Raw genomic sequence first — 25444 nt, forward strand, 5'->3', positions numbered from 1 at the left:
GTCTCCCGGCCTCGAAGCCCTGCTCTCCCCACCCTTAGCCATCCGTCTGCAGGGACCACAGAAGCTCTGTGACCACCTGGAGGAGGACAGCCGTGTCTGCAGCCCGGAGTCTCCCATCCACGACCCGCAGGGCAGGCGACCCCAGGAGCCTCTCGTCCACAGTCCGCAGGGCAGGCGACCCCAGGAGCCTCCCGTCCACGACCCAGAAGGCAGGCAACCCCAGGAGCCTCTCGTCCACGACCCGCAGGGCAGGCAACCCCAGGAACGTCTCTCGATGCTTGGCTCTGACCACCTGGAGGGAGCAGCCGCGGCTCTGTGTTGGCTTCAGGATCTCTCCTGCCTGGTTGTTCTCCTGCCTGGTTCCTGAAACACCGCCTCTGAGTAAAATGATTCCTCTCACACCTGAGGCCCAGCGCTAGGCTCTCTTCGGTGCCCACCACCACCCATTCTGGGCACCTGGCGTCTCTCACCTCCGGGAGGGAACAGAGCGCAGCCCTCTCGTGACTCAGAGACCAAGGCTGTGACGGCAGCTCCGCTCTGGGACATGCCGCAGCTCTGCGTCGTGCTCATCTGAGCCGCTAGTTTTTGACACAGCTGCGACGATGCACCACAGGCTTCGAAAACGCGTGTGCAGCACTGAAGTAACACGTGCCCCCTCCGGAGGGAGCGATCTTTGTGCGGAGTCCGTATCACCTGCGCGGGGACCTTTGGGCCTGGGGTCACCTCTCAGGAAGGTGAGTGCGCCGTCATGAAATGAGGCCCCAGAGACGCACAGGGCTCCGCAGGCCACGAGGACGACAGCTGCGTTTGGGGGGAGTTGCATGAGTGCTCACGCCACGGCCTCAGGGCCTCAGGGCCCCCCCCCACCCAGGGAGGCCAGGACCTCAGGGCCTCAGGGCCTCAGGGCCCCCCCACCCAGGGAGGCCAGGGCCCCTGGACTCGCAGTGAGCCAGTGACGGGGCCTCCGCTGGCTTCTGAAAACCCCTCCCGAATCATCACAGTTCAGTTGACAAGTAACAGAAAACGAAACATGTTTCTTTCCACACCTGATTCCTAACCCCTTGACTGGGATATAATTTACAGACCATAGTTCATCCCCTTGACGTGTACAGCTCAGTGGCTCGCGGTGTATTCACGGGTCCTTGTGACCCACATCAGGACGTGGCTTCCCTCCCCCGATCCCACCCAGCGGCCGCCCCGTGTGCTTTCTGTCTCCCGGTTGGCCGGTTCCAGCTGTGTCATGGGCGTGCAGCCCTGCAGCACAGGCCTCCGTGCCGGCCTCTCCCGCCCGGCGTGCCTTTACAGTTCCTCTGCGCTGTGGCCCCCATCAGCCTCCGCTGCTGTCACAGCCGGGTGGCACTCCGTCGTGTGGCTGCAGCACCAGTAACTTCACCCGCACCGCATCGACATTCGTTTCCACTTCTGGGCTCTTGTGAAAAACCCTGCACACGTCCCTCCATGGACAGTTACCTTCATTTGTCCCGTACCTGGGGGTCGAGCTGCCGGGTCTCTTGGGAATTTCACGTGTGACCTTCTGGGGAGCTCCCAGACTGTGTTTAAACTGGCTGAACATCCTCTACCGCTTAATAACACGCATTTTCAATGTATCCTCTATTGTGCAGTGTATATAAATATGCAGGTTTGTATGAAATGTGTCCCTCATTTTAAATCTTTCATGTTCGTGTTTACAGCTATTGCTTTAATCTCTGAAGGCTTACAGGCACATCACTTTGTAACGAGAGCAGATTTTTTTCATGATACATTTATTTCCATTGATGTTGACAGAGTGTCATAACACGGAAGATAAATAATTGGAGCTTTCCCTTAATACTCATCATTCTTTCTGATGTTTTAATCTCTCTGCTCTCCTTACAGTGGAATCTAGTTCATAATCCTGTGTGCAGTATTGCCACTTTTTTCTCAAAATACAATTCAGAAGTTGAACTATAGGTTAGTTTGAATGGGAAAAAAAGAGGATGTTTGGAAAGACACCGGGTCGGGAAATTGAATCCTATTGAAGCATATGTGCTGCCTTTTGGCAGAGCCGGGGGGACCCTGGTGTCCCTCGCAGACACTGTCATCTGTGATGGTCCGGATGTGGCATCAGCTGCCGCTGGGAGAACTTGGCACCCGGGAGGCACAGCTTCATCATCGCTCAGTGGGCTTAGAGGGCCCTGAAGCCAACAATGGACTCTTTTAATAGCAGAAAGGACATGTATGAGAAAACACGGGAGGGTCTTGCAGCAGGAAAGACCTCCCTCAGAGCCGCTTTAGTGAAGCTGGTCCCTGCCAGCCCCCCGTGCACACACCCCTGGCTGACACCCCCAGGCTGACACGCGGCCTTGCAACCCTGAGAATGAGGAGGGGCCGCCACGCTTACGGTAACGTGGATCTGCTCCGTGACAGGGGCCTTCACCCCAGGAACAGAGGCTGTGTCTCATCAGCGGAGTGTGGGTGGTGAGCCCTTTCCCTGCTCCAGGGGGTCTGAGAAAGCACACAGGTGAGGTGTGTGGTGCTGCGGGGGGAGTCGGCCTCTGCCTCTCAGCAGTGAGGTCTCTAAACAAACAACTACTGAAGAACTGGGGCGGGTGAGCCAAACAGAGGACAGAGGCCACATCTGAACCCAGCGTGACCACGGGGTGCACCGGGCGGGAGCCCTGCAGAGCCAACCCTGCCGCAGAGCACGGCCACAGCCCCCGCAGCGCGTCCCTGCGGCGTCTGTTAGGGCGCGCGTCTGCGCGTTCACTGCGTATGCAGCGTGTGTACATGGGCGCGCGCCGCCTGGCGGCCTGAGGACTGCGGGCGCCGCTCCACGCCATCCACAGACGGAGCGAGAAACTGTGACGGAGACCGCAGTGTTGCCATGGTGTTAATTCTCCCCAGATCGAGGTGTCGATTCAGGGCAGCCTCCGTTTTTAGAGAAACTGCCAGGAAGAAAACGCCGAGGATCTTAGAAGAACCCAAACAGTCTTGACAGAGAAGAGCCAAGCTGGGCCAGCCGCTCTGCCCGCTTCTCTCCCAGCCTGGGCCCAGCATCCCTGCAGGGGTCCCTGCTGCCGCTCAGGAGAGCGGTGTTTAGAAACCAAGGTCCAGCCCCGAGTGTGCTCACTGCCGGTTCCCGCAGCAGAGAGAGCTAGCGCACACACATATCTAGTCGTTTATTTTATCCACTGGCGTGTATGATGCTGAACCTGGATTCATGCCCACGCCTCCAACTGTAATCTGGTACGGCATGGTTCATTCAGCTTTCCGCCACCCCTTGATTATCTGTATGAGGCACGTGTAAGTTTCCTCTGAGACTTTCTCTCTGAGCCAATCAGAAACACTGTCGTTTAACTTTCACATATTTGGGGATTTTCCAGAAATTCTTCTGTTATTGATTTCTAGTTTCATTTATTTTGGTCCAAGAACATACTTTGTATGATTCCTGTTCTTTCAAATGTGTTAAGGTTTGTTCTGTGGCCCAGAATATAGTCTGTCTTGGTGAATGCCCACTTGACACTCACCCAGGGAAAATGTGGGTGATGCTGTGTGTTTGGAGGCTGTCTGCTCTTAAGACGGGGATATTGGTGTCAGAATAGACCAGGCTTGTTTTAGCCTCAGCACTGCTGATATCTGGGGCCAGAAGATTCTTTTTGGTTGACAGGTGGCTGTGTCCTATAGAATTTCAGTAGCATCTCTGGCCTCTACTCACCAGGCTCCCATCCCCAAGCCGTGACAACCAAATATTTCCTAGTGTCTCCAGTTGTCCCTTGCAGGTGAAACCTCTCGGGTTAAGGAAAACTCAAATAGAATAAATCGATGTGACTGAAGAGTGCCTCTCGCCATCAAAATTTAAAACGTCTGCTCATCAGAACACTCCCAACAAGAAGGGGACAAGGCAAGCCACAAAGTGAAGGAAAATACCTGAAATGAATATCTGACAGAGGATTTGAGTACAGAATACATAAAGAGCTCCCACTAAACAAAACTAGAAACAACCTGCTTAAAAATGTGGGGGTTGGTGAAAATTCTCTTCACAAAAGAAGATGTACAAATGACCAGTCTTCACGTTGTTACCCATCCAGGAAGAGACACCACTTCCCTTTCAGCCAAGGGCTTGGCTTGAGCAGCATCCTGTGAGGGTGTGGGGGGCGAGGGTTACAGAGGAGGAGGCCGGCCAGAGCCATCACCTGCAGGGCTCAGCTTGAGCAGCATCCTGTGAGGGTGTGGGGGGCGAGGGTTACAGAGGAGGAGGCCGGCCAGAGCCATCAGCTGCAGGGCTCACAGACACTGTCTGTCTCGTCTGTAACAACCAGTGGTGTTTTTCTATTCTATGATTTCTATTTCAGAAAAAAAAAAAACACTACGCTTTATGATGGCTTCACCTAGGTTTGCTCTTTTCCGAAAAAATTAAACTTTTCAAATGTTTTGTTCAGACCGAATCTCCCATGGAAAGGTGGGGGCCGCATCTGAGCACCCCTGTCCCCGTCAGCCCCCCTGGTGTGCCCTGAGACTCCTCTACCAAACTGCACCTCCTGAGGGAAGACTGAGCACAGCACAGTGGGCAGTGACCAGGGGCTCTGTGTCTGCGCCCCCCACCTCCTGCACGCCCCCTGGGCGCCCGTCTCCACAGTGAAAGACCGGCAGTGCTTTCCTGTGCTTGTGGCATCGAGTCCAGACTCCAGAGGGGGCTGCACAGTCCCCACTGGTCTTTTCCGGAAGCTTCTCTGCAGCACACGTCTCCCCGCAGCCCCGCTGTCCGCCGTTGTGCACTTGGACCATCTGTGATCCCGTCCACCTTCCGACCCTGTAGGCCCAAGTATGCGTCTGTTGTAGCAGTGCCAGATTCAAGAAAGACAAACAGTGACGTCTGCCTTCCAGGTGGACAGTGCGTTCCTTTAGCCTAAGGACACGTTTGGGACGATTGGGAGCATGCTCCTAGTGAGGGTTACTTGCTGCTCTGCTGAACTCCACGTGTAACCGGCTGCCCCATGTTTCTGTCTGGCATCATCCCTCCATCGTTGCTGGCATCAGCACCTGGCAGCATTCCGGGCACCTGCTGGAGAAAGTCTGCAGAACTTACCAGAAGGCACACAGGCCTTCCTCACAGCGCTGTAGGCTAGAGGAGGAACGCCGTGAGGGGCAGACCGAGGGCAGCAGGTCCCGCAGTCCGGGACGCATGAGGGGGAAAGCAGGGTGGGCAGGCAGCTCGGCCCTGAGGCCCGCAACGCCACCCCTCCTCTCGGTCTCCAGCCCAGGGCCCTCCCGCCTTCCAGTCACACAGAGAACCGATTCTGAGCCTGACGCCGGCTTTCTGTTGTCCCTGGGAGGCTCCTCAGGGCCGGGGGGTTCAGCTGTCCCCAGAGAGAAGGTCCCCAGGGGCGGGCCCTCCAGTGTCACTCAAAGGGTCCGAGCGCCCAGCCCTTGGTGGGGTGAACACGAGCACACCTTCTCCTGTGACTGCGGTTAAAGCTTAGTCTGAATATTTCCATATTTATACACTCAGTCTAATTATGTAAATAATCTGGAAAAAGCACTTTCCCAACATTTCCCAGGTCTATGACCTGTGGGGCTCCCTGGCCTGCCGAGTGTGTTGAAGGATGCTAAGCCACCATAATCAAGTGGGGCTGAAGTTGGGGACCAGATCTTTGCAACTTCTGCTCCTCTGACTCAGCTGCCCAGATCTTGAGGCAGAAAGCATCAGTTTCGGAGCCAGGTGTCTGGGCCTGGAGTCTAGCTCTGCGTTCGCCTTGAGGGAGCCTGGGCGAGGTGGTTTCCCATTTGCAGTGAGGCCCAAGCATGTGGGGTCCCTGCAAGGACTGACGGGCTGCTACAGGGTGCTTCCAGGGGCCAGCATAACAGTACATCATGGGTGTTCGATGTCTAGAGTCTGTGTGTGAAAGAAAACCCGTGGTTAGCTTCCTGTAGTGGCAGCTCATCTCTCAGTGGCTGCCCAGCGCTGGAATAAGGAGGTGGTCATGAGTTAGAAGACACACCTGAACGCAGAACCACAAAGACAGACTCCCGTGTGGATGCCACTCAGCCATAGTTCTGAGTCACCCCGCTCACAGTGCCAGGCTCTGGGCTGGAAATCTGGATGCAGAGATAAAGAAGACACAGCCCTGCTTTTACAGATGCTGAGAGCTTACATGTGAGAATGTTGAATCAGCAAAGAGTAGTGTTAATCAGAAGGGAAAGCTCTTCAATTGGAAGTAAGATCAAAGTGCTAACTGGTAGAAACTGGAGCGTGCAGAGCCCTGTCCAGACCTGGGCCCGAGCAGCGTGGGTGACAAGGAGTCCGGCAGAGACCTGGACTCTACGAGCCAAGGTCAGGGCTGCCCCAGGCTCATTTCTCTCCCATTTCCTTTTCTCTTCTCTTCTTTTTTGGTCTTTCTTTAGTGGAAAAAGGGGATATAAGAACTGGAATATGTTATATACCTAGTTTTAAAACAAAGTTATCATTATAATAATTTATAAATTGTATTCTATTAGTATCTAAAAATACATACTATTAACGTTACCTGAAATAATGACCTGAAAATAAATGAGCTTCCTTAATCTGAACTTAACATCAAGCCAGTTTTCCCTCTGCTGCCCTATTTCCAAAGAAGTAAATCACGGAGAAATCAATTTACATCAAGGGCTTACTTTAAAAAGCAGGGGACATACTGTGGTCAAGACATGGAGTCAGAATTAGCAACCTAATTTTTATACACAGGCCTGTGCAATTATCCTAGTTAACTGTCTCATTGTGATCCACAGTAGGAAAGAAGAATAAATCCATTATTGTTGTCCACATTTTTCCAGCTTGGGGGTCAAATAAAATGCAGTCTGTCTTGATTGTGGAAAGACTGTCACCAAACCTGAAAGGAGCTCGATTTAGCCAGAAACGTCAACACAGCTGAACCCTCTCTCTGCCAGACATCCTCAGGGTTTCCCCTATGCTTTCAAGATTTTGCAAAAAACAAGAGGGAGACTGGAGGAAAGTGATTGTTAAGGCTGTTTGGAAGGAAATGACCATTATGATGATGATACGGCTTTGAGTTTTCAGTCTGCTCTCTGCTTCTATTGCATAATCTGGACAACTTCACATAAGTTAAAATGGCTGGCAAACCTTTTATTTTTTTTCTTCTATTTTTCTGAGTGTGTAAAGTTGCCAAAAGCTACCTTGACCTTTATGAGACTCTCGTGGACTTCTGAGTCCAGTTTGCTCTTAGGCTGTGTGAGTTATCCATGATTTCAGGGTTAGGTTTCCCTCTATGTGGAATGATCCAGACTTCACTCCCTGATCATAAAAGTCAGGTTTCAAAGCAGGTTTGTGAGTAGTCTGCCCCACTGGTGCTGATGAACCCACATCCGTGAGCGCATCTGTCAGGAGCATCACCACAAGCCCGAGACGCCCACCGCGGGATGGGGTTTGGTAGCGGCCCCAGGCACTGGCGCACGTGGTCCCTGCAGCAATGCTCATGAGGCCTCTGTCTTCTCTCTTTCTCTCCTGTAGCCAGAGCTACCTACAAGCTGCCAGCGACGGGCCTGCCAGCCACGGGCTGGACCCCTCTGCCAACTACAACTCCCCGAAGTTCCGCTCCCGGAACCAGAGCTACATGCGCGCCGTCAGCACCCTCAGCCAGGCCAGCTGCGTGAGCCAGGTGGGGCCCCTCTCCTCCTGGTCAGCCCCCTGCTGCGGAGTACCAGCCAGGAGTGCTCCTGCGCCATCACACTAGGGAGCTCCGTGGGCGTGACGGGGCCTTTGTGACCAGTTGCTCTCACTCCCAGCCCCTCTGAGCAAGGCTGACGGGAGCATCCACAGCGTTCCCCTGACGCCCCCCCTGCCCACACGGAGCAGCCTCGCACACAGTGGGTCTGAGCCCCACCCGACGGGACACACAGGGCCCCACAGCACCAGCCCCCCAAGGTCGCTGGTGTTTCCGTGGACAGACTGTCCCCGCAGCTGCAGGTGAGCCGGCAGGTCATGCCCTGCCTTGTTCTCTGAGGACACAGGTGTTCCAGACCACCCCCGGCTCTGCCGCCTGAGGGAGGGGGCCCCGCGGGAGGGGACCCGCAGAGGGGCGCTCAGGGACCTCTCCCCGCTGCTCACACCCTCGCCACCACTGTGCTCACACCCAGCCTGGCTGCCGATGTTTTTGGACCCGGCGCCGCTGGGTGTGAGGGAGCAGTGGGACGGCTGTCTGGACAGGCGGGCTCTGGGCGCAGTGGCTCAGCTGCTCCCTGGGCGGGAGGGCGGGAGGGCGAGCCGGCCCAGAGGCTGAGGGCAGGAGGGGCTCCCCCCTGGTCTCTGCTCGCCTTCCTGCGGTGGCTGCCTTGCTGAGGGCCCCGTGGCCACATCCTGGTTCCTGCGAGTCTCTCTGTGCTTCATCCATGCACCGTCCAGAGCGCTCTGATGGCTGCTCAGTTTGCCCAGGAACCCAGGCGCTTTGCTGGGGGTGCAGGGGTGGGGGTGGGTCGTCAGGAGCCGCAGGGCAGGGGGCACCCCACCGCCCCGGCAGGAGCAGCGTCTGCCTTGCCCCGCGGCCAAGCCTGCCACCCGCTCCTCCTGCCTTCTCGCTGTCTTCACAAAGCCTCAGTGTGAGTGCAGCTTCCTTCTGTCACGCATCCTCTCTCTTTTCACTGTGGTAAAATACATCTAAAATCCACAGCGTGTACCATCTTAACCGTCTCGCGGTGCACATCCCGTGCCATTTGGCACGGCGCTTTGTTGGGCAGCCACCCCCTCCGTCATCTCCAGAACGCTCTCGTCTTCCCAAGCTGAAGCTGCGCCCACGAAACGCTGGCCCCCGCCCCGTCCCCTCTCTGTCTCCTCCCCGGGACCTCACAGGAGTGACTCTCACAGCACTTGCCCTCCGCGTCTGCCCTGCTTCGCTCTCCTCCGCTGGGTGCCCGTGTCAGAACGTGCTTCTCCTCCTGAAGGCTGAGCAGCGGGCCGTGTGGACGGCCCGCCCCGTGCCCGCCGCCTGTCAGCGAGCAGCGGGCCGTGTGGACGGCCCGCCCCGTGCCCGCAGCCTGTCAGCAGACACCGTGTCGCTTCCCCCTTGGCTGCTGTGAGCGACACTGTGTGGACACGGGTGTGTGAGCGCCTGTCCGTGTCTCCGCTTCCGGTTCTCGTGCTGCACGCCCCATTCCTGTGGGTGCAGCTGTGATCTCCCGAGGAACCTCCGTGCCAGTGCCCGCAGCAGCTGCCCCGTTTCCCAGCGCCGGCAGCTGCGTCCAGGGCCACCCCGCCCCCCCCTCCCCAGCCACCGCCTCACTCTGCAGGTGCCACCATCCTGACCCCGGGAAACCTGCCCTCAGCGGGTATCGGGCTCTCTGCCACCAGGGGCCACGTTCCTCACCATCTTCTGATCTTCTCTTCTCGTATCTCGAAGCCCACGTTCTCCAGAAGCAGGTTAAGTGCTTTCCTGCTCTTGCAGTTCACTAGAGAAGCCAGCACTTCCGCCCACACTGATTATGTACCCCGCTGACTTTGCATCCTCCCGGGACACCCCGTGTTGGGCTGAGCTGTGGTTTGAGTTGCAGAGCAAAATGCCCGCTTTTCCAAATCTCCCTCGAGCTAGTCAGAGAAAAGGCCATTTCAGTTCCAGTCTAGACCAGCTGAGGTCCTTCTCGACTGCTCATTTGTTTCGGGGGAAAAGTCCCCCTCGTTTGAAGGCCTCGCTGGTCAGCTTTGTGGCTGGAAGCGCTGGCCAAGCGGTCCTCACTGAGCACCCATCCCTGAGTGTCAGAATGTACCCGCGAGGGTGATGGCACCTCTTCCAGAGGGAGAAAGGCCCTGGGCCTGTGGCTTTGCCGAGGGGGGACCCACCGTGACCCCGTGTTGGGACTGCAGGCGCGGGCGACCCCGCATGGTTTCTGGCCTCTTTGGGTTGTCTGACGTGGTCTGTGACGTAAATGACGTGAAGCAGTCGGAGGCTTTCTGATATAGTTCCGCACAAGGGAAAACCTGGGTCGGAAGGAGTCTGTACTCCGGGAAAAGGCATACTCCAAGCCAGAGTGACGGTGCTTGGGGTGCACGTCCCTCGGTGGGCACCGCGGCGACCGTGCGGGGGTGTCGGCATCGGTCTTCGCCCCAACTTGGCTGCCACTTTCCGGCATCAGAGACCCTGAAGCCACTCGCGTGGTGCTGTCACCCAGGGGTGTTTCTCTGATTGTTTCTGCCTGAACAACCTCAGCGTCCCCTCACCCTGGGCTCCGGCCCAGCAGTCCTACCTTGAAGGCCCCCTCGGCACCTTCCTCCCGGGCTGTGCTCACTGGGGTTTGTCCAGTGAGTGGAGCGCTCGTGAATAATCTCAGGTGTTAATAGAAGCAGGGAGCCGGGGAAGCATCTCAGGTAAGTGCAGGGACCCAGGCCCAGGTCTGTGATTAGAGGTGGGCAGAAGCTGTCTTCTCTGATGAAGGTCAAATCCAGTTCTTTACCTGCTTTCACTCTGTGAACAGTTAGAGGAAAAGGATTGATCTGGTATTTAAAACAATACTTTAAAAAATTTACCTGTCGACATAGGGGAAGTGTGCAGGAGGTTGTGGGTCACGTTCCAGGGGTGGAGTGAGTGACTCAGCTGGGCGCTAGGCTGAGACTGTACCTGGCCGTGGCTGCTGTGAGGATGCTGCCCGCAGGCGTGGCTGGGGCAGCGGGGGCAGGAGGGGTTCCAAGGGCAGAGGCCCCCCTGCATGGGGGTGGTGGGGAGGCCAGCCCAGGTTTCCGGGCCCCTCCGTGAGCCCCAAGCAGGGACCCAGCAGGTCACCAAGGAGAACCGTCTTGGTCTCTGCCTGAGCCCCAGTTCCACGCAGAACTCTGGCCCTCCATGTCAGCGTCCCCACGGGCATCTCCTGACCTGCTCCCGTGTTAGCACGAGGTGCCCTGGGGTTGGGGAGGAGCCCCCTGTCCGGGTCCCCATGAGCCGGGCCTGGCAGCGGCTGCAGCTCACGGGCCCAGCCAGGAATCCTTGTTCCTACGATCCCCACTCCCCTCACCCCCGCCCCAGGCTCTTCAGCCTGCTCTGTGTCCTAGACATGGCTCCCGGGAGGCCCCAGAAACCTCAGGAAACCACATTCGGCGAGGACAGCACACAGAGGCCCTCCGCTCACCTGCAGCCAGGCCCTTGGAGCACGGCCCTCAGGACCCGCGCTCTCTAAGGCCCAGTCATTCATTTCATAACACAGGGTCCCAGGGTGACTCTCTACTCAGAAATGAAATGTCAGGCTTGAGAATAACGACTTTACCTGCTGAACCACCAAATTCAAGGCGGGCAATGCCGGCCCACGCTGAAGGAGGGACGCAGCGGAGAGTGGACGGTGCACCTGTAGCGTGAGAGACCGGGGCACCTCCAGGACACGGGCTGGGGCCGCCTCCAGGGACGCAGGGGCGAGCTCGTGGCCGAGCAGGGGTCCATCTCCTCAGCCCGGGGCGCTGGGCTGAGCCCATGGGTCTTTGTGAGCACAGCGTCCATACCTGGCTTGTCTGAGCTGGAAACAGCCAGGGCCATGAAAACGGAAAAGAAGGACGACGAATAGTTTGCATGGTGTGCTAACCTTTAACCTCGCTGTTCCTCTTGACCTCAGTGGTAGCTGCCAGTCACACTTTAAAGCTCTGCCCCGGGGTCTGTAGACTTTCCAGGGCACAGTGGGAATTGGCGGTTTTTCTCAGAGTTCCCCACGCTTAATGGCTCCCAGTGTGCCGACTGCAAGTTAATTAATCTGTGCACGGCAGGCGGTGAGTGCCGCAGGGTGAGCTCTGCCCACTTCTCCGTTGGCGCGTGGCTATGGCGCCTGGCCGGGCCGAGCCGTCAGCCGCGCTGTCGCTCTTCCAGATGAGCGAGGCCGAGGTCAACGGGCAGTTCGAGTCGGTGTGCGAGTCGGTCTTCAGCGAAGTGGAGTCTCAGGCCATGGACGCGCTGGACCTCCCGGGATGCTTCCGGACGCGCAGCCACAGCTACCTGCGCGCCATTCAGGCGGGCTACTCCCAGGACGACGAGTGCGTGCCCCTGACCATCCCCACTGACGCCGCCTCCACCATCCGGCCCACAGGTAAGGGACGCCCTCTGACCCGCCTCCCGGACCGACAGGTGTGGGGCACCTCCGTCCTCACGGCCTGGGGTGAGTTCTCTCCAGACACCTGGAAATTTCCCAGCTTACGCTGGTGACACCGTGCTGTTTACAGTGGCGTTTCGAAATATTTCTTTCCTTGAAAGCTTTTGTTTTTCTTAGGATGAAATCTATCGATTGTCAAGGTTCCTTATAACAGTCAAGTAGAGTTTTTGTAGAGTTTTGTATATGAAAAACATTAATGTTTGGGAGGTGATTGTTTTAGATACTGAAGTTGAATAGATAGCAGTAAAACCTCAGCTGACGTGCAGTGACCTGGGGTCCTCACCACGGGCCCAGCCTGAGTCTGCACAGGCAGATCCGTCAACACGATGCCTGCCGCAGAGCAGACCATTCATGGAACTGAAGGTCACAGTCCCCTTCAGTTCTTGGGGAAAGCCGAGACGAATGTGATGATTCAGCACCTAAGCTAAGCATCGCTGTCTAACGTCCTGCGCACTGTGCTGGTTCACGCAGCACCGTGAGTAAACGCGGCCCAGAGAAGCCCACGGAGCAGCCGGGGGTCAGAGTCGCCGAGCTCCGTGATGGGAAGAGCGTGGGATCTGGGCCCGTCGGGGCTGGGGCGGGGGTGGTCCTCAGGAGGACTGGAGAGAGGTGGCCCCAGTTACTGAGGGCTCCTGGGAGCCAGGGCGGGGGCGGGCCGTGTCACCTGCCACCCGCCCGTGACAGAGCTGCGCGTGTTTGAAGCCAGGACAGTTGGCAGGACGTGGGGTGATGACCAGGAGCTAGGTGTCGTGGGGATCCTGTGGCTGCCCGGAACCTTCGCTCTCCCTCGTGGAGCCTGCAGGCAGGAGAGGGCTCACCAGAGTCAGCGCTGCGCTGCTGCCTTTGAGATCACAGGCAGGTCAGCCGCGCAGTCTCCTGCTCCTCGGTGGCCAAGCCAGGCAGAAGCTCTGAGCACATGACCAGGTCTGCCCGGGTGTTAGGGAGCTGGGAGTGCCGTGGGGCCTCGGTGGTCTTTTCCTGTTGCCTGTGGCCCCGAGCAGAGGCCGTGATGCCCCCATGCTCCAAGCCCAGGGGTCAGGGTGGGCGCCGTTCTGGGAGCCGTGCCCTGCAGGAACCAGGGCTCACTCCACGCAGGGCTGCAGATGACGAGGACATTGAGGGCCCGTGGGGCCCAGCCCCAGCTTCCCCCATGAGGCACCCTGTGTCTGTGACGTCAGGGACCACCCCTCACACTCTGCCCTTGTGGGGAAAAGTGTGGAAAGTGAACTAATTAGAAACTTAAGGAAGTTTCTCTCTTACTTACCTTACTATCGTTGCAGATTTTAAAAATACGCTGTAAGAGGTAATTACGGATAGGTTCACCAATATTCGTTGAGTGTCTCCTACGAGCAAACAATTAAGCACACTCTTGGTCTTCAGAAATGCTCTGAAACGATAATCACCTGGTGGAAAATGGCTTTCTTGTTTATAGAGCTGTCACTCCAGAGGAATAAATATGAAACAGATTTCTCAGACATAATACAAGAACCAGGGCAGAACTCAAACTAAACTTCTAATTTATGTACATATCATTTTACCAGGTATTACCAATGCATCTTTGTATTCCCAACATGTATGCACCACATGTATTAACAAAAGAAAAAGATGCTTCTCTTCGATGTTTCTCCTGAATGTTGGCCTAGCTATGGAGTCAAAATTCTTCCAGACAACAGTGGGAAAGCAGAGGCAGGCATGCCTTCCAAAGTTGAGTGGTCTGGGGAATAAGAGATGAGGTGGATAACATCAGGAAAAATACCATATTGCCTTGAAATAATTGATTTATAGAATTATAAGCTACCTGTTTTAAAGGTGCAGATGAATCCTTAATTCCTCTCTTCCCTTCTTTTACTCTAAGCATTAGAAATAGAATATTTGTAAATTTTTCTCTCCTAAATAGAATAGTGATGTCCTGCAGCAACAGTCTACTTAGTAGGATTGTGAAACATACCAAAGAAATGAGAAGCCCCTGTCTGGAGGTGAGGCAAAAACAGGGTTTTCATGATTTTATGTTGAAATACTATTTGGAAGATCATACATTTAATAACTATCCTTTGTTGATGTGTGTGTGTGTGTGTGTGTGTGTGTGTGTGTGTGTGTGTGTGTGTGTATAAAGAGAGAGAGAGATTATTTTGACAAGTGCATTTTCTTTTATACTTCTAAAATTAGTTTTTGAAAATAATTCCCCAAAAAGTTATTCAAAAACATTCCCAGTGATTATTTTGAACAATAAGATGTGCTTAAATGTCTTTTTAAGCCTGAAACATAAAAGTTGGTGTCCTTTGGTTGCATCACCTGTATGAACGCAAATGTGTAATGTTGATGTTCATCTAACAGTAATTAAACACCAAGCGTGGGCATGAAAGGGCCAGTAGCAGTTTTGGAACGTGTATCAGGCACTCCATCCTCAGTGCTCACAGGCTGATGCTGCCACTGAGCGTTTCTCTCGTCTGGGGCTTAAGTTCACCTATGATTTCCCTCCGCCCTTCAAGACAGGTAACGATGCCTCTGAAACAGACTTGTCCTCTGATCTCCAGGGACCTGGAACAGGACCAGACTCTGCCACGGGGCACTGGGACCCATGGCCGGCGCGACTCCAACCCACTGCTTCCCTCATCACCAAGCACCCCATGTATTGATTAGGGTCCTCTCACTAAATGAAGTGGTTTTGAAAACATCTACTTTCATTTCACACATGGCTTCTTTCTCATCTGTGAAGTGATTTATCTGATAGATTTACTTGTCTAAATATGTATTTCACCCGATTCTTCTAGGGAGGGAAGGTTATTGATATCGTGGAGGAAAACGGTGTAAAATTAGATGATAATGATTTTTCTCTGGGTCAGAAGTGTTCTCAGCGTACGTCAGCACTGATTCCAGGAGGCATTACCACGGAGGGAAAATCCATACCAGGCATGACAGAGGAAACAGCCGTAAACCTGTTTCTGTCTGGTGGCTTGTATTTCTGCAGTGACTTGCCTCTCAAGCATTCCCGCTTCCAGGATGCCTCCTGCGTGTGGAGTCTTGGCATCTTCCTGGGCTCTGGCCGCATGACCTCGGCCCGCTCCCCGCAGCACCTCCCCTGACTTCCGCCCGCTGGCCTTCCACCAGCCAGGACCCTGGTAATCCCGTTAGGCCGTCATGACGGTGGGCATGGTCAGTCACTGCAGGAAAGAGCCAGTCAGACTTAGCGCTTAGCATCGTAAGCCCTGAATAATCAATGATTAAATAAATGAATTCGTGCATGCATAAACAGGTGAATGAATGAGTCTCTGGGCTAGATCCCAGGGTGCCAGTGCTGTGGTGCTGACCGCTTGGGCCCCCGGCAGCCTCCCCGACCCGTGTCTCCTCGTGGCTGCGCCCCCGGCCTGCTCACCTGCTGAGCACGCTGACAGCCCCTCCGCGCCCTCCTCGCTGCCCCCGCCGCAGGCGGCCCTGAGGCACCGCTGCATCTCCCCTCCTCACAGTCTCACTTCATGTGCTGTTTGCTGACCCCAGAATGTGCTTTTCAGATATTTTTTTGCCTAATTCTGAGCTATGCTTTTGTTGTCAACTCAGGGGTCATTTTTTCCAGGAAGGCTTCACTGATTTGCTCTTCATCTAATTAGTGCAGGAGCCAACACAGATGCCTTCCCTCCCCACCCCCGATCAGATGAGTTCCAGCTAAAGTGCACACTTACTAAGACAGAGAAATCCTAATTTTCATTTATTTCTAGAATGCACTTCCCTTTTAAACATACAGATATATTAGAAGCCGCAGCCCGCAGCCTGTCGCGCTTGCGTACGTGCTAAGTTGCTTCAGTCGCATCTAGTGGACTCCTCGAGACCCCACGTACTGTAGAGCCCGCCAGGCTTCTCTGTCCGTGGAATTCTCCAGGCGTGAACACTGGAGTGAGTTTCCATGCCCTCCTCCAGGGGATCTTTCTGACCCAGGGATTGAACCCACATCTCTTAAGTCTCCTGCATTGGCAGGCTGGCTCTTCATTTACCACTAGTGCCACCTGCAAAGCCCTGTAGCCTGTGACAGTGAATCATATTTACTCTCAGTATATACCTACGTCATTTCATAATTATGTTTAGAAAGCATTGATACTATGGCTTTTGTTTCTTATAATGTGTTAGTTAAACAACATTAAATTAAAACCAGTTATTTAAATTTACAAAATTATAAAACATTCTGAGAACTTTTAAAAGAAAATAAGTTTGCTCTCGGAAAGAAAGAGGTGCTATGCTGTGCTCTCCAGTCAGATCACTGGCTGTCAGGAGTCCTCTTGCCTTGCAATGAGGTAGACGATGAGCTAACACTGGAAGTCAGAGGAACATGGCCACACAGCACTGTATATATGCTGAGTTTGTTGATTATCTGTACTTAATCACTTTACGCATACTATCTTCAAAACGCACTAAAAATTATAATGTACTTGTTACTTTCACAATGTCGGGTTTTTCTTCTTTGCTTATTCTTTTCAAGAAACACTTTGACAACGTAAAATGATGTATTTGGACTCATACCTAGTGGTTTCCTCTTAGGTATTTCTATTTTCTGGAGAATTAACCTTTAAGAAAAATCTATCCTTTGAAACATCATTCAGAGGGGAAGAGAAGGAGGCTTCCTGCTACCTGCTCATCGTACCCATCTGTCTCTCCTGCCCAGTTTCCAGGTGGCTGGTTACTTTTGCTTTGGACTAGTAGTTGAGGACTAAGGCACTGCTGGTCCAAGGAATGTTGGAAAACTGTACATGTGATACCGGTGATGGTTAAGTTTATGTGTCAGCCTGCCTGGGCCTAGGTGTTTAATCAAGCATTATTCTGGGTGTTGCTGTGAGGGTGTTTTTCGGCACGTTAACATTCCCGCATCTGAGTGAAGCAGATTGCCCTCTCTAACGTGGGTGAGCTGTGCCCAATCAGTTGAAGGCCTGAACAGAACAAAAAGCTAACCTTCCGTGAGTAAGAGAGAATTCCTCCAGCCTGACTGTTTTCCCTTTGAACTTGACCTGAGAGACCAGCTTCCCCCAGGTCTTGGGCCTGCCGGCCCTCGGATGGGAACTGACCATTGGCTCTGCTCAGTCTCCAGGTGGCCGACGGGCCCCACGCAACTTGGGTCTCAACAGCCTCCTCGGTCACTCGAGCCAGTTCCTCTCATAAACTTCTCTCTCCACGTGTGAACACCTCTTCTGGTCTGTTCCTCTGCACAGACATGACTAATTCAGTATCTACAAAGCATATTTCTTCAGGTTCTCCATTTAAAATGGTCATATCATTTACACAGGAACTTTGATCAGCAGCCCTGCAGCCAGCAGCTTGACCTTGAGGAGACGGACTGAAATCTTCTGTCCTGTGGCTGGGGTTAGGGGCTGGAGTGGTCACTAAGATGGGAGGCATTTTCACAGATGTTGGGAAGCTGTGCTTGTAAAATGACCAACCAGGTAGATCTGAAAGTACAGGAACACCATTCGCTTCTGCAGGCTGGTGGTTGCTGACTACCACGTGGCAGGTCTGACCTCCCCTGGGGACCGGGGACATCAGAGCAGGACAGAAGACACTTGGCGGCTCAGGCAGGTCCCGAGGGCACCCCTGCGGCTGGGTCTAGGTCAGCCAGGGCAGTCAGCGTGCAGGCGCTGCAGGACAGGTGAGTTCGGGTCCAGGAGGGGCACTGAGGGCAGGAGCCGGAGAAGCCCCCATGGAAGCGGGAGCAAGAGGCTGAGGGGCCCTCGGGACTCAGCAGACACGGAGCTGCTGGGCCCGGAGCCCGTCCCGACTGCCGGGCGAAGGGCAGGTCGTTCCAGGGAGAAGGTGCCCACTCCTCACGTGGCAGGTCTGCAGCTGAGGCCCTGCAGGAAGCGTGACGAGCAAACTGGAGACAGACTCCCACAGGGGCTATGGGCTCTGCAGCTGAGGCCCCAGCCTGGGCTCCATGGGCTCCTGGGGGACCCCTAATATGTTCAGGAGGTGAGGGGGGATAAAAAGTGGATCCTTAATTTTTCTAACATCTTTGCTGTTCCATCGCTGAGTCATGTCCGACTCTTTGTGACCTGATGGACTGTAGCACGCCAGGCCTCCCTGTCCTTCACCAGCTCCGAGAGCCTGCTCAAACTCACGTCCATCGAGTCAGTGATGCCATCCAACCATCTCATCCTCTGTTGGCCCCTTCTCCTCCTGCCTTCAGTCTTTCCCAGAATCAGGGTCTTTTCTAATGAGTCAGTTCTTCACATCAGGTGGCCAAAGTATTAGAGCTTCAGCTCCAGCATCAGTCCTTCCAATGAATATTCAGGGTTGATTTCCTTTAGGATGGACTGGTTTGAGCTCCTTGCAGTCCAAGGGATTCTCAGGTGTTTTCTCCAACACCAAAGTTCAAAAGCATCAATTCTTCAGCGCTCATCCTTCTTTATGGTCCAACTCTCACATCTATACGTGACTACTGGAAAAGCTACAGCTTTGTCTAGACAGACCTTTGTCGGCAAAGTAATGTCTCTGCTTTTTAATATGCTGTCTAGGTGTGTTATAGCTTTTCTTCTAAGAAGCAGGCATCTTTTAATTTCATGGCTGCAGTCACCATCTGCAGTGATTTTGGAGCCCCAAAAAATAAAATATCACAGTTTCCATTGTTTCCCTGTCTATTTGCCATGAAGTGATGGGACTGGATGCCATGATCTTAGTTTTTGCATGTTGAGTTTTAAGCCAGCTTTTTCACTCTCCTCTTTCACCTTCATCAAGAGGCTCTTCAGTTCCTCTTTGCTTTCTGCTGTAAGGGTGGTGTCATCTGCATATCTGAGATTTTTTATATTTCTCCCCACAATCTTGATTCCAGCTTGTGCTTCATCCAGTCCGGCATGTCACATGACATACTCTGCATATAACTTAAATAAACAGGATGACAACATACAGCCTTAATGTACTCCTTTCCCAATTTTGAACCAATCTGTTGTTCCATGTCTGGTTCTAACTGTTGCTTCTTGACCTGCATACAGGTCTCTCAGGAGGCATGTAAGGTGATCTGGTCTAACTTTAAAATAAAATGTCCCCCCGTTAGAAATGCAGCAACAGAACAGGCCCACTTTAGCAGGGCCTGGTGTGTTGGACCCAGTGTATAGCCGCCCTACAATTCATGCCAGGATTCCAAAACACCCTTTATGTTCATGGGGCTTTCAAATCGACAGTCATTATCAGTCCTCTTGCCAGATCTCATTATTAACTGCATTAATAGATACCCCAGTCACAGAAATTTCCTAACGCTTTGATAACTGCATTTTGATGTAATTTTTTAATCCCCTGCATTTTAGTTTTCAAATTTAAAATGTTCTCTATCTTGGGAAGGAGGGCATCTGCTTGACCGAGCTGCTGATGGGTCATAGCCCAGCGGCAGGCCTCGCAGTAGGATTTCTCTGCTCTCATGAGCAAGGCTTCCCTGGAGACACAGGGCAAGATATTTGCAGTTTTCTGTGTTAGGCTTTCTCATAGATAATTAGTGTCAGAAATTATTTCAGTTTTTACAGTTGGCTCTCTTTTCTCCATGACCATGAGAACAGGAACCTCTTGGTGCTGAGCACCACATCAGACCCTTCTAGAACAGGGGCTGGAGTTTCCCACCCATGACTGTTTAGTTTGCATCGAAGAACACAACGCACAACCACGCAGCGGGGGGTGGTATGCTTCCAAGGAGCCCAGGGTCTCAGGGGCGCTTTCTCGGTCCCTCCGCTGCTGGGCGCACAGAACGTGCCTTCTGAGGCCGTGTGTGCAGACGCCAGGGGCCGCAGGCCGAGGCCTGCCCACGGTGGGGTCTCTCATGGCCTGGCCACACGGGCTCCCGCTGCTCCGTGGCCAGTCTCACCACACCAGGCTCCAGGGACACCAGCCGGGAGTCACGAACGCCGCCGTCGCTGCTAAGCAGGGCTGCTGCTCGCCGGCTGGCCTGTTCTTCCTGAAGCAGTGGTGGACACCCGGGGTTCCCAGGCGTCTCTGGTCTTTCGTCGGTCTGTTTCCTCACACCCGTCAGGGTCACGGCTATGCTCAAGCTCGTGTGTATTTGCGGCGCTGAGTTTGCACTCGCCCAGTCTCCTGATCTGTGTGTACACCTGGGCTGTACAGGACTCAGTAAATATTTGTTGAATGTAAGAATGGTTAACTTGAGAATTTACAGCTTATAAAATATTTAAATCCATTTACGTGAACAGTTTGCACTCACTTAATATTTAAAGTTCAGTGTTTAAGCTCCCCTGGGCTAAGCCGTCCTCTTAGACAACTTGCTCATTGGATGTCTTCCTCTGTGTGTGTATGTGAGTCACTCAGTCATGTCCAACTCTTTGCAACCCCCTGACTGCAGCCCACCAGGCTCCTCTGTCAGTGGGATTCTCCAGGCAAGAATACTGGAGTGGGTTGCCATTTCCTTCTCCAGGGGATCTTCCTGACCCAGGGATCGAACCCAGGTCTCCTGCACTGCAGGCAGATTCTTTACCATCTGAGCCACCAGGGAAGACGGTACCAGCTCAGGGTGCCCACTGCTTTTATCAGATTTTGACGTGACGCTCAGGTGGATCACGTGCAGCGTAGCTGTGAAAGAAATAACCATGCTTGTTTTTTTTCCTTGAATCACCAAAGTCAAGAGGGGTCAACTTAAAGTGCCTTCCCCAAGCAAATTCTCTGCAGAGAGGAGCCCAGAGCTGCTGCAATGGGAAGGACTGTGGGAAAACATGCGAATAATACCCCCAAGTCTTACCCTGAGATGTAGGTCAAGTGCAGAGGTTCTGCCAGAATGGCCACGACCCAGGCCTGTTAGTTATTCCCCAGATGACATCTGGCCACTTCTGAGAAGAGGTCCTCAGTGGCCCACTAACTGCAGAATCGTTGCGGATGAGCCTTCCAGTTTTGATGTTGACTCCCTGGACAGGTAAGAATTATTCAGGCATATAAAATGACTTTGAAGGAACTGCCTTTCTTTAAGTGCAAGATATCCAAACACTCAAAATACTTTTTTGACTGAGAAAAGTACTCCGCCCCCAACTTCCTTGTGCCTTTACAAAGACACCAGAGCTATTCGAAACTCAGACTTTCAGTTAGCACTAGCTGGTTATCATTTCCTTTCAGGAGGGGTATTAGGCTAAAACAGAATTTGGATAGGGCATTTTTACATTCCCAAATTTGGAGTAAGAGGTTGAATGAGGTTGAGATTACTCTTTCAACCCATTTTCAGGGGCCAAAAGAAGTAGAGTGCTACACATGTGTATGGTGAGCTTGGCTTATGGTTTCAGACTTGGGTTGTGAAATTTGTATTTTTCACTGATCCTTTCAAATGATGGCTAGGTGGCAGTGAACCATAGTCAGGAAACCATAGACTCTAGGGGACATGTATTCATATATTAGAGCATTCCCTAGTAAAACACTCAATGACATTGAATTTACTTCATCCTAACATAGTCATTAAGACACAGAGCCATGCTGTGCTTTTTAAGCACAAAAGATGGGGGAGCTTTGAAAGTCCGAGTGGATTTATCATAAAGAACATTTATACCTCTGTTTACCCATTTATAAATGTTCTTTATGATAAATCCACTGGGAGTTTGGTTTGATCCCTGAGTCGGAAAGATGCCCTGGAGAAGGAAATGGCAACCCACTTCAGGATTCTTGCCTGGAGAATCCCACGGACAGAGGAGCTCGGCGGGCTACAGTCCTGGGAGTCGTAAAGAGTCGGACACGACTGAGACTCTGAGCACAGACAGCTGTACGTTCATTTATTCCTTTCTGGAAGCCAGGGAGGAAAGAGATAAGGAAAGATGAGGTGACTGTGTCTGACGTCACCATGAGTGTGAGTAAGAAGGAAGGCTTCGCCAGCTGAGGAGCCTGGCTGTTTCTGGGATGGCAGGTGAAGGTCCTTTGAATTCCTGTGTGGCAAATGCAGGGCAATGCCGGGTACCTGTTCATTAAAGGGTCTGTGTGTGCCTTGATCTCTCTCTCTAATAGGAAGTTGGTGTTTATCGGTTTCTAGCGGGCCATTGCTTCACTGCCATTTTGATCAGTCACACAATCAACGGAATCCAATCCATAAATATTTGTTTTGTGCCTAATGTCTATAAAATACTAAGAGAGATACTTCATGAAAGGAAAGGAAACAGAATTGAAGTTGGTTTAGAAGCTCTGGGCCTATCTGCAAATAGGTAATCACCGCGATCACATTTTCTCAGCTGATCCTTGGTAGTTAGCATTTCGTCCCTTCTGTTAATTAATATTGAGTTATTACAAAATGGTCTGTGATTCATGAAATGGGCAGGGTTCTCTCCTCTTCCAACGATCTGCAGCAGGAACTGAGATCCCAGGTCTCAGCCGTGGGGCAGAGGAGTCTCCTCCCGCCCACTTGCCCTTTCCTTCAGACTGGGGCTTAGTGGTCTCTACAAGGGAGGTTTCTAAAAGGCCTGTGCTATGTGGCAAATGGTGCCAAAAAGAAATGAGTAACTTTGGCATTGGGAGCTCTTTACAAGGCACATGATGTGTACTTTTCAAAGGATGCCCAGAGTCTGTGTCTGCACCCATTAGATGCAAGCCCTGTCCACTGTCCTACAGATGAGGCCGCCACGGCAAGCCCACCCACACTTGTCCACACCTAAATGCCGCGCCAGACTTCAGCTCAAGGAGCCCCGGCCTGGCACCCCAAGGCCCCGCCTATGGGCCGAGATCAGGGAGTTCCTTTCCTAAAGCCCCATTTGACTGATTCTTTCTCTTCAAAATTAAGTTGGCTTTTTTTTCTAGTCATACATTATCACCATGCAGGTGTGACCTTTAGAGATGCTTGTGTTTCTCTCTCTCTCTCTTTCGAAAGAATAACCATGAACCTGGTAACTGGTAACTGAATATTAAACTAGACCCCAGGCTCAGGCAGGAAAGGCAATTGGGTCTTATGCACATCGTGGTGCTTTACACAAGCTGCTCTGAGGCTGCACTTGGAGCCCGCCACAGGGGGCGCCCGTGTGTTGAGATGATGCATTTGGCTCCGTGTCTCCTCCCTGAAGATGGGAGAACAGGGAGGCAGGGATTTCCTCACTGCTGGGTCCCCAGGGCCTGGGGTGTGCTAAGCACTATAGAAATACCTGCTGAGTTTTTAATGAAAACGGAACAAATGGATTAATCAGTAAAGGAAGTTTTCTCTCTGAGCTGTGCTCAGGTGGGAACACTGTTCCCAGGGTAGGTGGGTTTGCTCTGTGATTGATATTCTGTACTTAGAGCAGGAGAATAAAAATGTTCACTGAGCGCTGACCGCACTGTGCTGTCATCCAGGGAGGCGTGGATCAGCAGCCTGGTTCTTTTGTGAGGACTCACTTAGAACTTCTGTGTGCCTTATGGCAGACTGCGTCATCTGTTTTCCAGCTCCGGGTGTCAGGTCCGGTTTCCTGTTTCATAAAGAACATTGTGGGAGGTGGAGCCCAGGAAAGGGAGTCAGCCGGCAGGCCGACACGTCACCTGCAGTCTCTGAAAAGACAGTAAATGGTCATCTTGTCCATGTCCCCCAACCTTCTTATAGAGCTTTCTGGGAGAAGTCCCTGGTGGCTCAGTGGTAAAGTCTGCTGCCAATTCAGCAGACCTGGGTTCCATCCCTGGGTCAGAAAGATGCCCTGGAGGAGGGCACGGCCACCCACTCCAGTATTCTTGCCTGGAGAATCCCATGGAAAGAGGAGCCTGGGAGGCTACAGTCTATGGGGTCACAAAGAGTCGAACACGTCTGAGCGACAGAACTACAAAAGGCAAAATTAATGATTTATTCATTAGATGCTGAGCATCAGTAGCTGTAAATAGCTCAAGTTACGTGTTATTTTTACCCTTGCAATTGGTACCAGCGTTATCGCTTTATTAACTTTTCATCGGAAGGTTTTTCCGTTTTCTTTGAGTCAAAAGACAGTAGTAACTCCAGCACTTTAACTCATGGGGGTCCACAGCCACACCTGCCTTGTTTGCCACAAGGAGTGAAGTCAGTGATTTCAGCATGAAACAAAGCACCACCCCAGAATTACTCCCCCACACATCGTGGTGGTAAAAACACTGTTCCGGCACAACTCTAATGCAGGCTTCATTCCTGATTACACGTCCCCTGTGAGACGAGGCGCAGCCCACATGTTGGCTCTGAGGACAGAGGACAGTGCCGTCCGCGGCCCCATCTGCAGATCCTCCGGAAGCAGACTGACCCGAGTGCCCAAGCTGTGTCCCTGTGGTGGTCTGTCAGCTTTTCCACTGAAAAAAGATCATTGTTTTCCGTGATTCAGTGTTTTCAGCTAAGTTGAAGCCTCCTGTTCTCACAGACTCGGGACACAGCTGTTTCCCACCGGACACCTGATTGGGGGAAACCGCCCTCTGCACCCCGTATGTCTCAACCTTCTGGCCTGTGTGTCCCCGCAACCTCAGGACTTGGCTAAATCAATCCTCATGTTCTGCCATGTTGTTTGCAGCCTGGCCCCTTGAACACTCAGCATTCTGTGCTTAGAAACTTATCTGACTCTCTACACCTTTAAAAATTGCCTCATTCTTAGCTTTTCCTTGGAAAATCCAAGTTCTTCTTGTGCAAAGTGGGTTTTAAATATTTAAAATGAAAACAGGAAATGTCTCAAACCATGAAACAGCTGTCATCACTTCATTTTACTGTCTGCAAGATGTTAGATGCTGGCTAGACTGTAATTTCTTGCTAATTAACACATGGGAGGTGGATGTCTGCTTGTGGCCCATCAGAACTTGTGCGGCCCACACGAGTTTCTGTAACTTCAGGGAAACCACTGTGCTCATGCCAAGGGGACGAGATTTCTGCATCCTGAGTGACTTACACTTATGTTTTGAGATTGACAGTAATTGAAGTGCCAAAGTAGCTTTAATCTTTTATGTTGAATCTTTGCCTTTGGTTTGGGTTCTCCAATATCCAGACTCTCATTTAGATATTCATGGGCTTGATTACTGTAATTCCTTTTGTGCTGTTATCTTTGAAGTTCTAATTAAGAGAGTGCAGTGAATTTAAGAGTGACTGTTACATTCAAATAGAATGGTGAAGCCTGCCTTTCGAAGTATGTTTTATCTTGATTACATATTTGTGCTTTACACGATAGAATGCTAATTTTTAAATTTCCTTTTTGGCTTGCAAATGGCTTGTAAGGACCAAAATCAAAAACAGTGTCCAGAATTCCAGGTGTGGAGGGATAATAAGGCATCCATTGACGTAACAGTGTGTTCGCATTTGAGATGACTTAAGGCCATGCGGAAGTATAGACTGTGCAGTAGTTGATTTCATCCCATTCAAGTTAGTTTACCTCAAGTAGAGTGCGTTTCTCCAGATCCCCCTTCAGCAGATTTGCTAACCCAACACTGTGAAGACCTACAGGAAAATCTTTACAATGGAGTT

General features: G+C 52.4%; 1 protein-coding gene across 1 annotated transcript in view; it reads left to right on the plus strand.

The window, feature by feature from the left end:
- DLGAP2 (DLG associated protein 2) overlaps positions 1-25444 on the plus strand; it is a 90394-nt gene that overhangs the window by 24771 nt on the left and 40179 nt on the right. The window contains exons 3-4 of the mRNA XM_060406971.1: positions 7484-7631; positions 11805-12021. Coding sequence (XP_060262954.1) covers positions 7484-7631; positions 11805-12021 — 365 coding nt within the window. The remainder of the gene's footprint in view (positions 1-7483; positions 7632-11804; positions 12022-25444) is intronic.

The sequence above is a fragment of the Ovis aries genome, chromosome 26 (genome assembly GCF_016772045.2).
Source record: "Ovis aries strain OAR_USU_Benz2616 breed Rambouillet chromosome 26, ARS-UI_Ramb_v3.0, whole genome shotgun sequence".
NCBI lineage: Eukaryota > Metazoa > Chordata > Mammalia > Artiodactyla > Bovidae > Ovis > Ovis aries.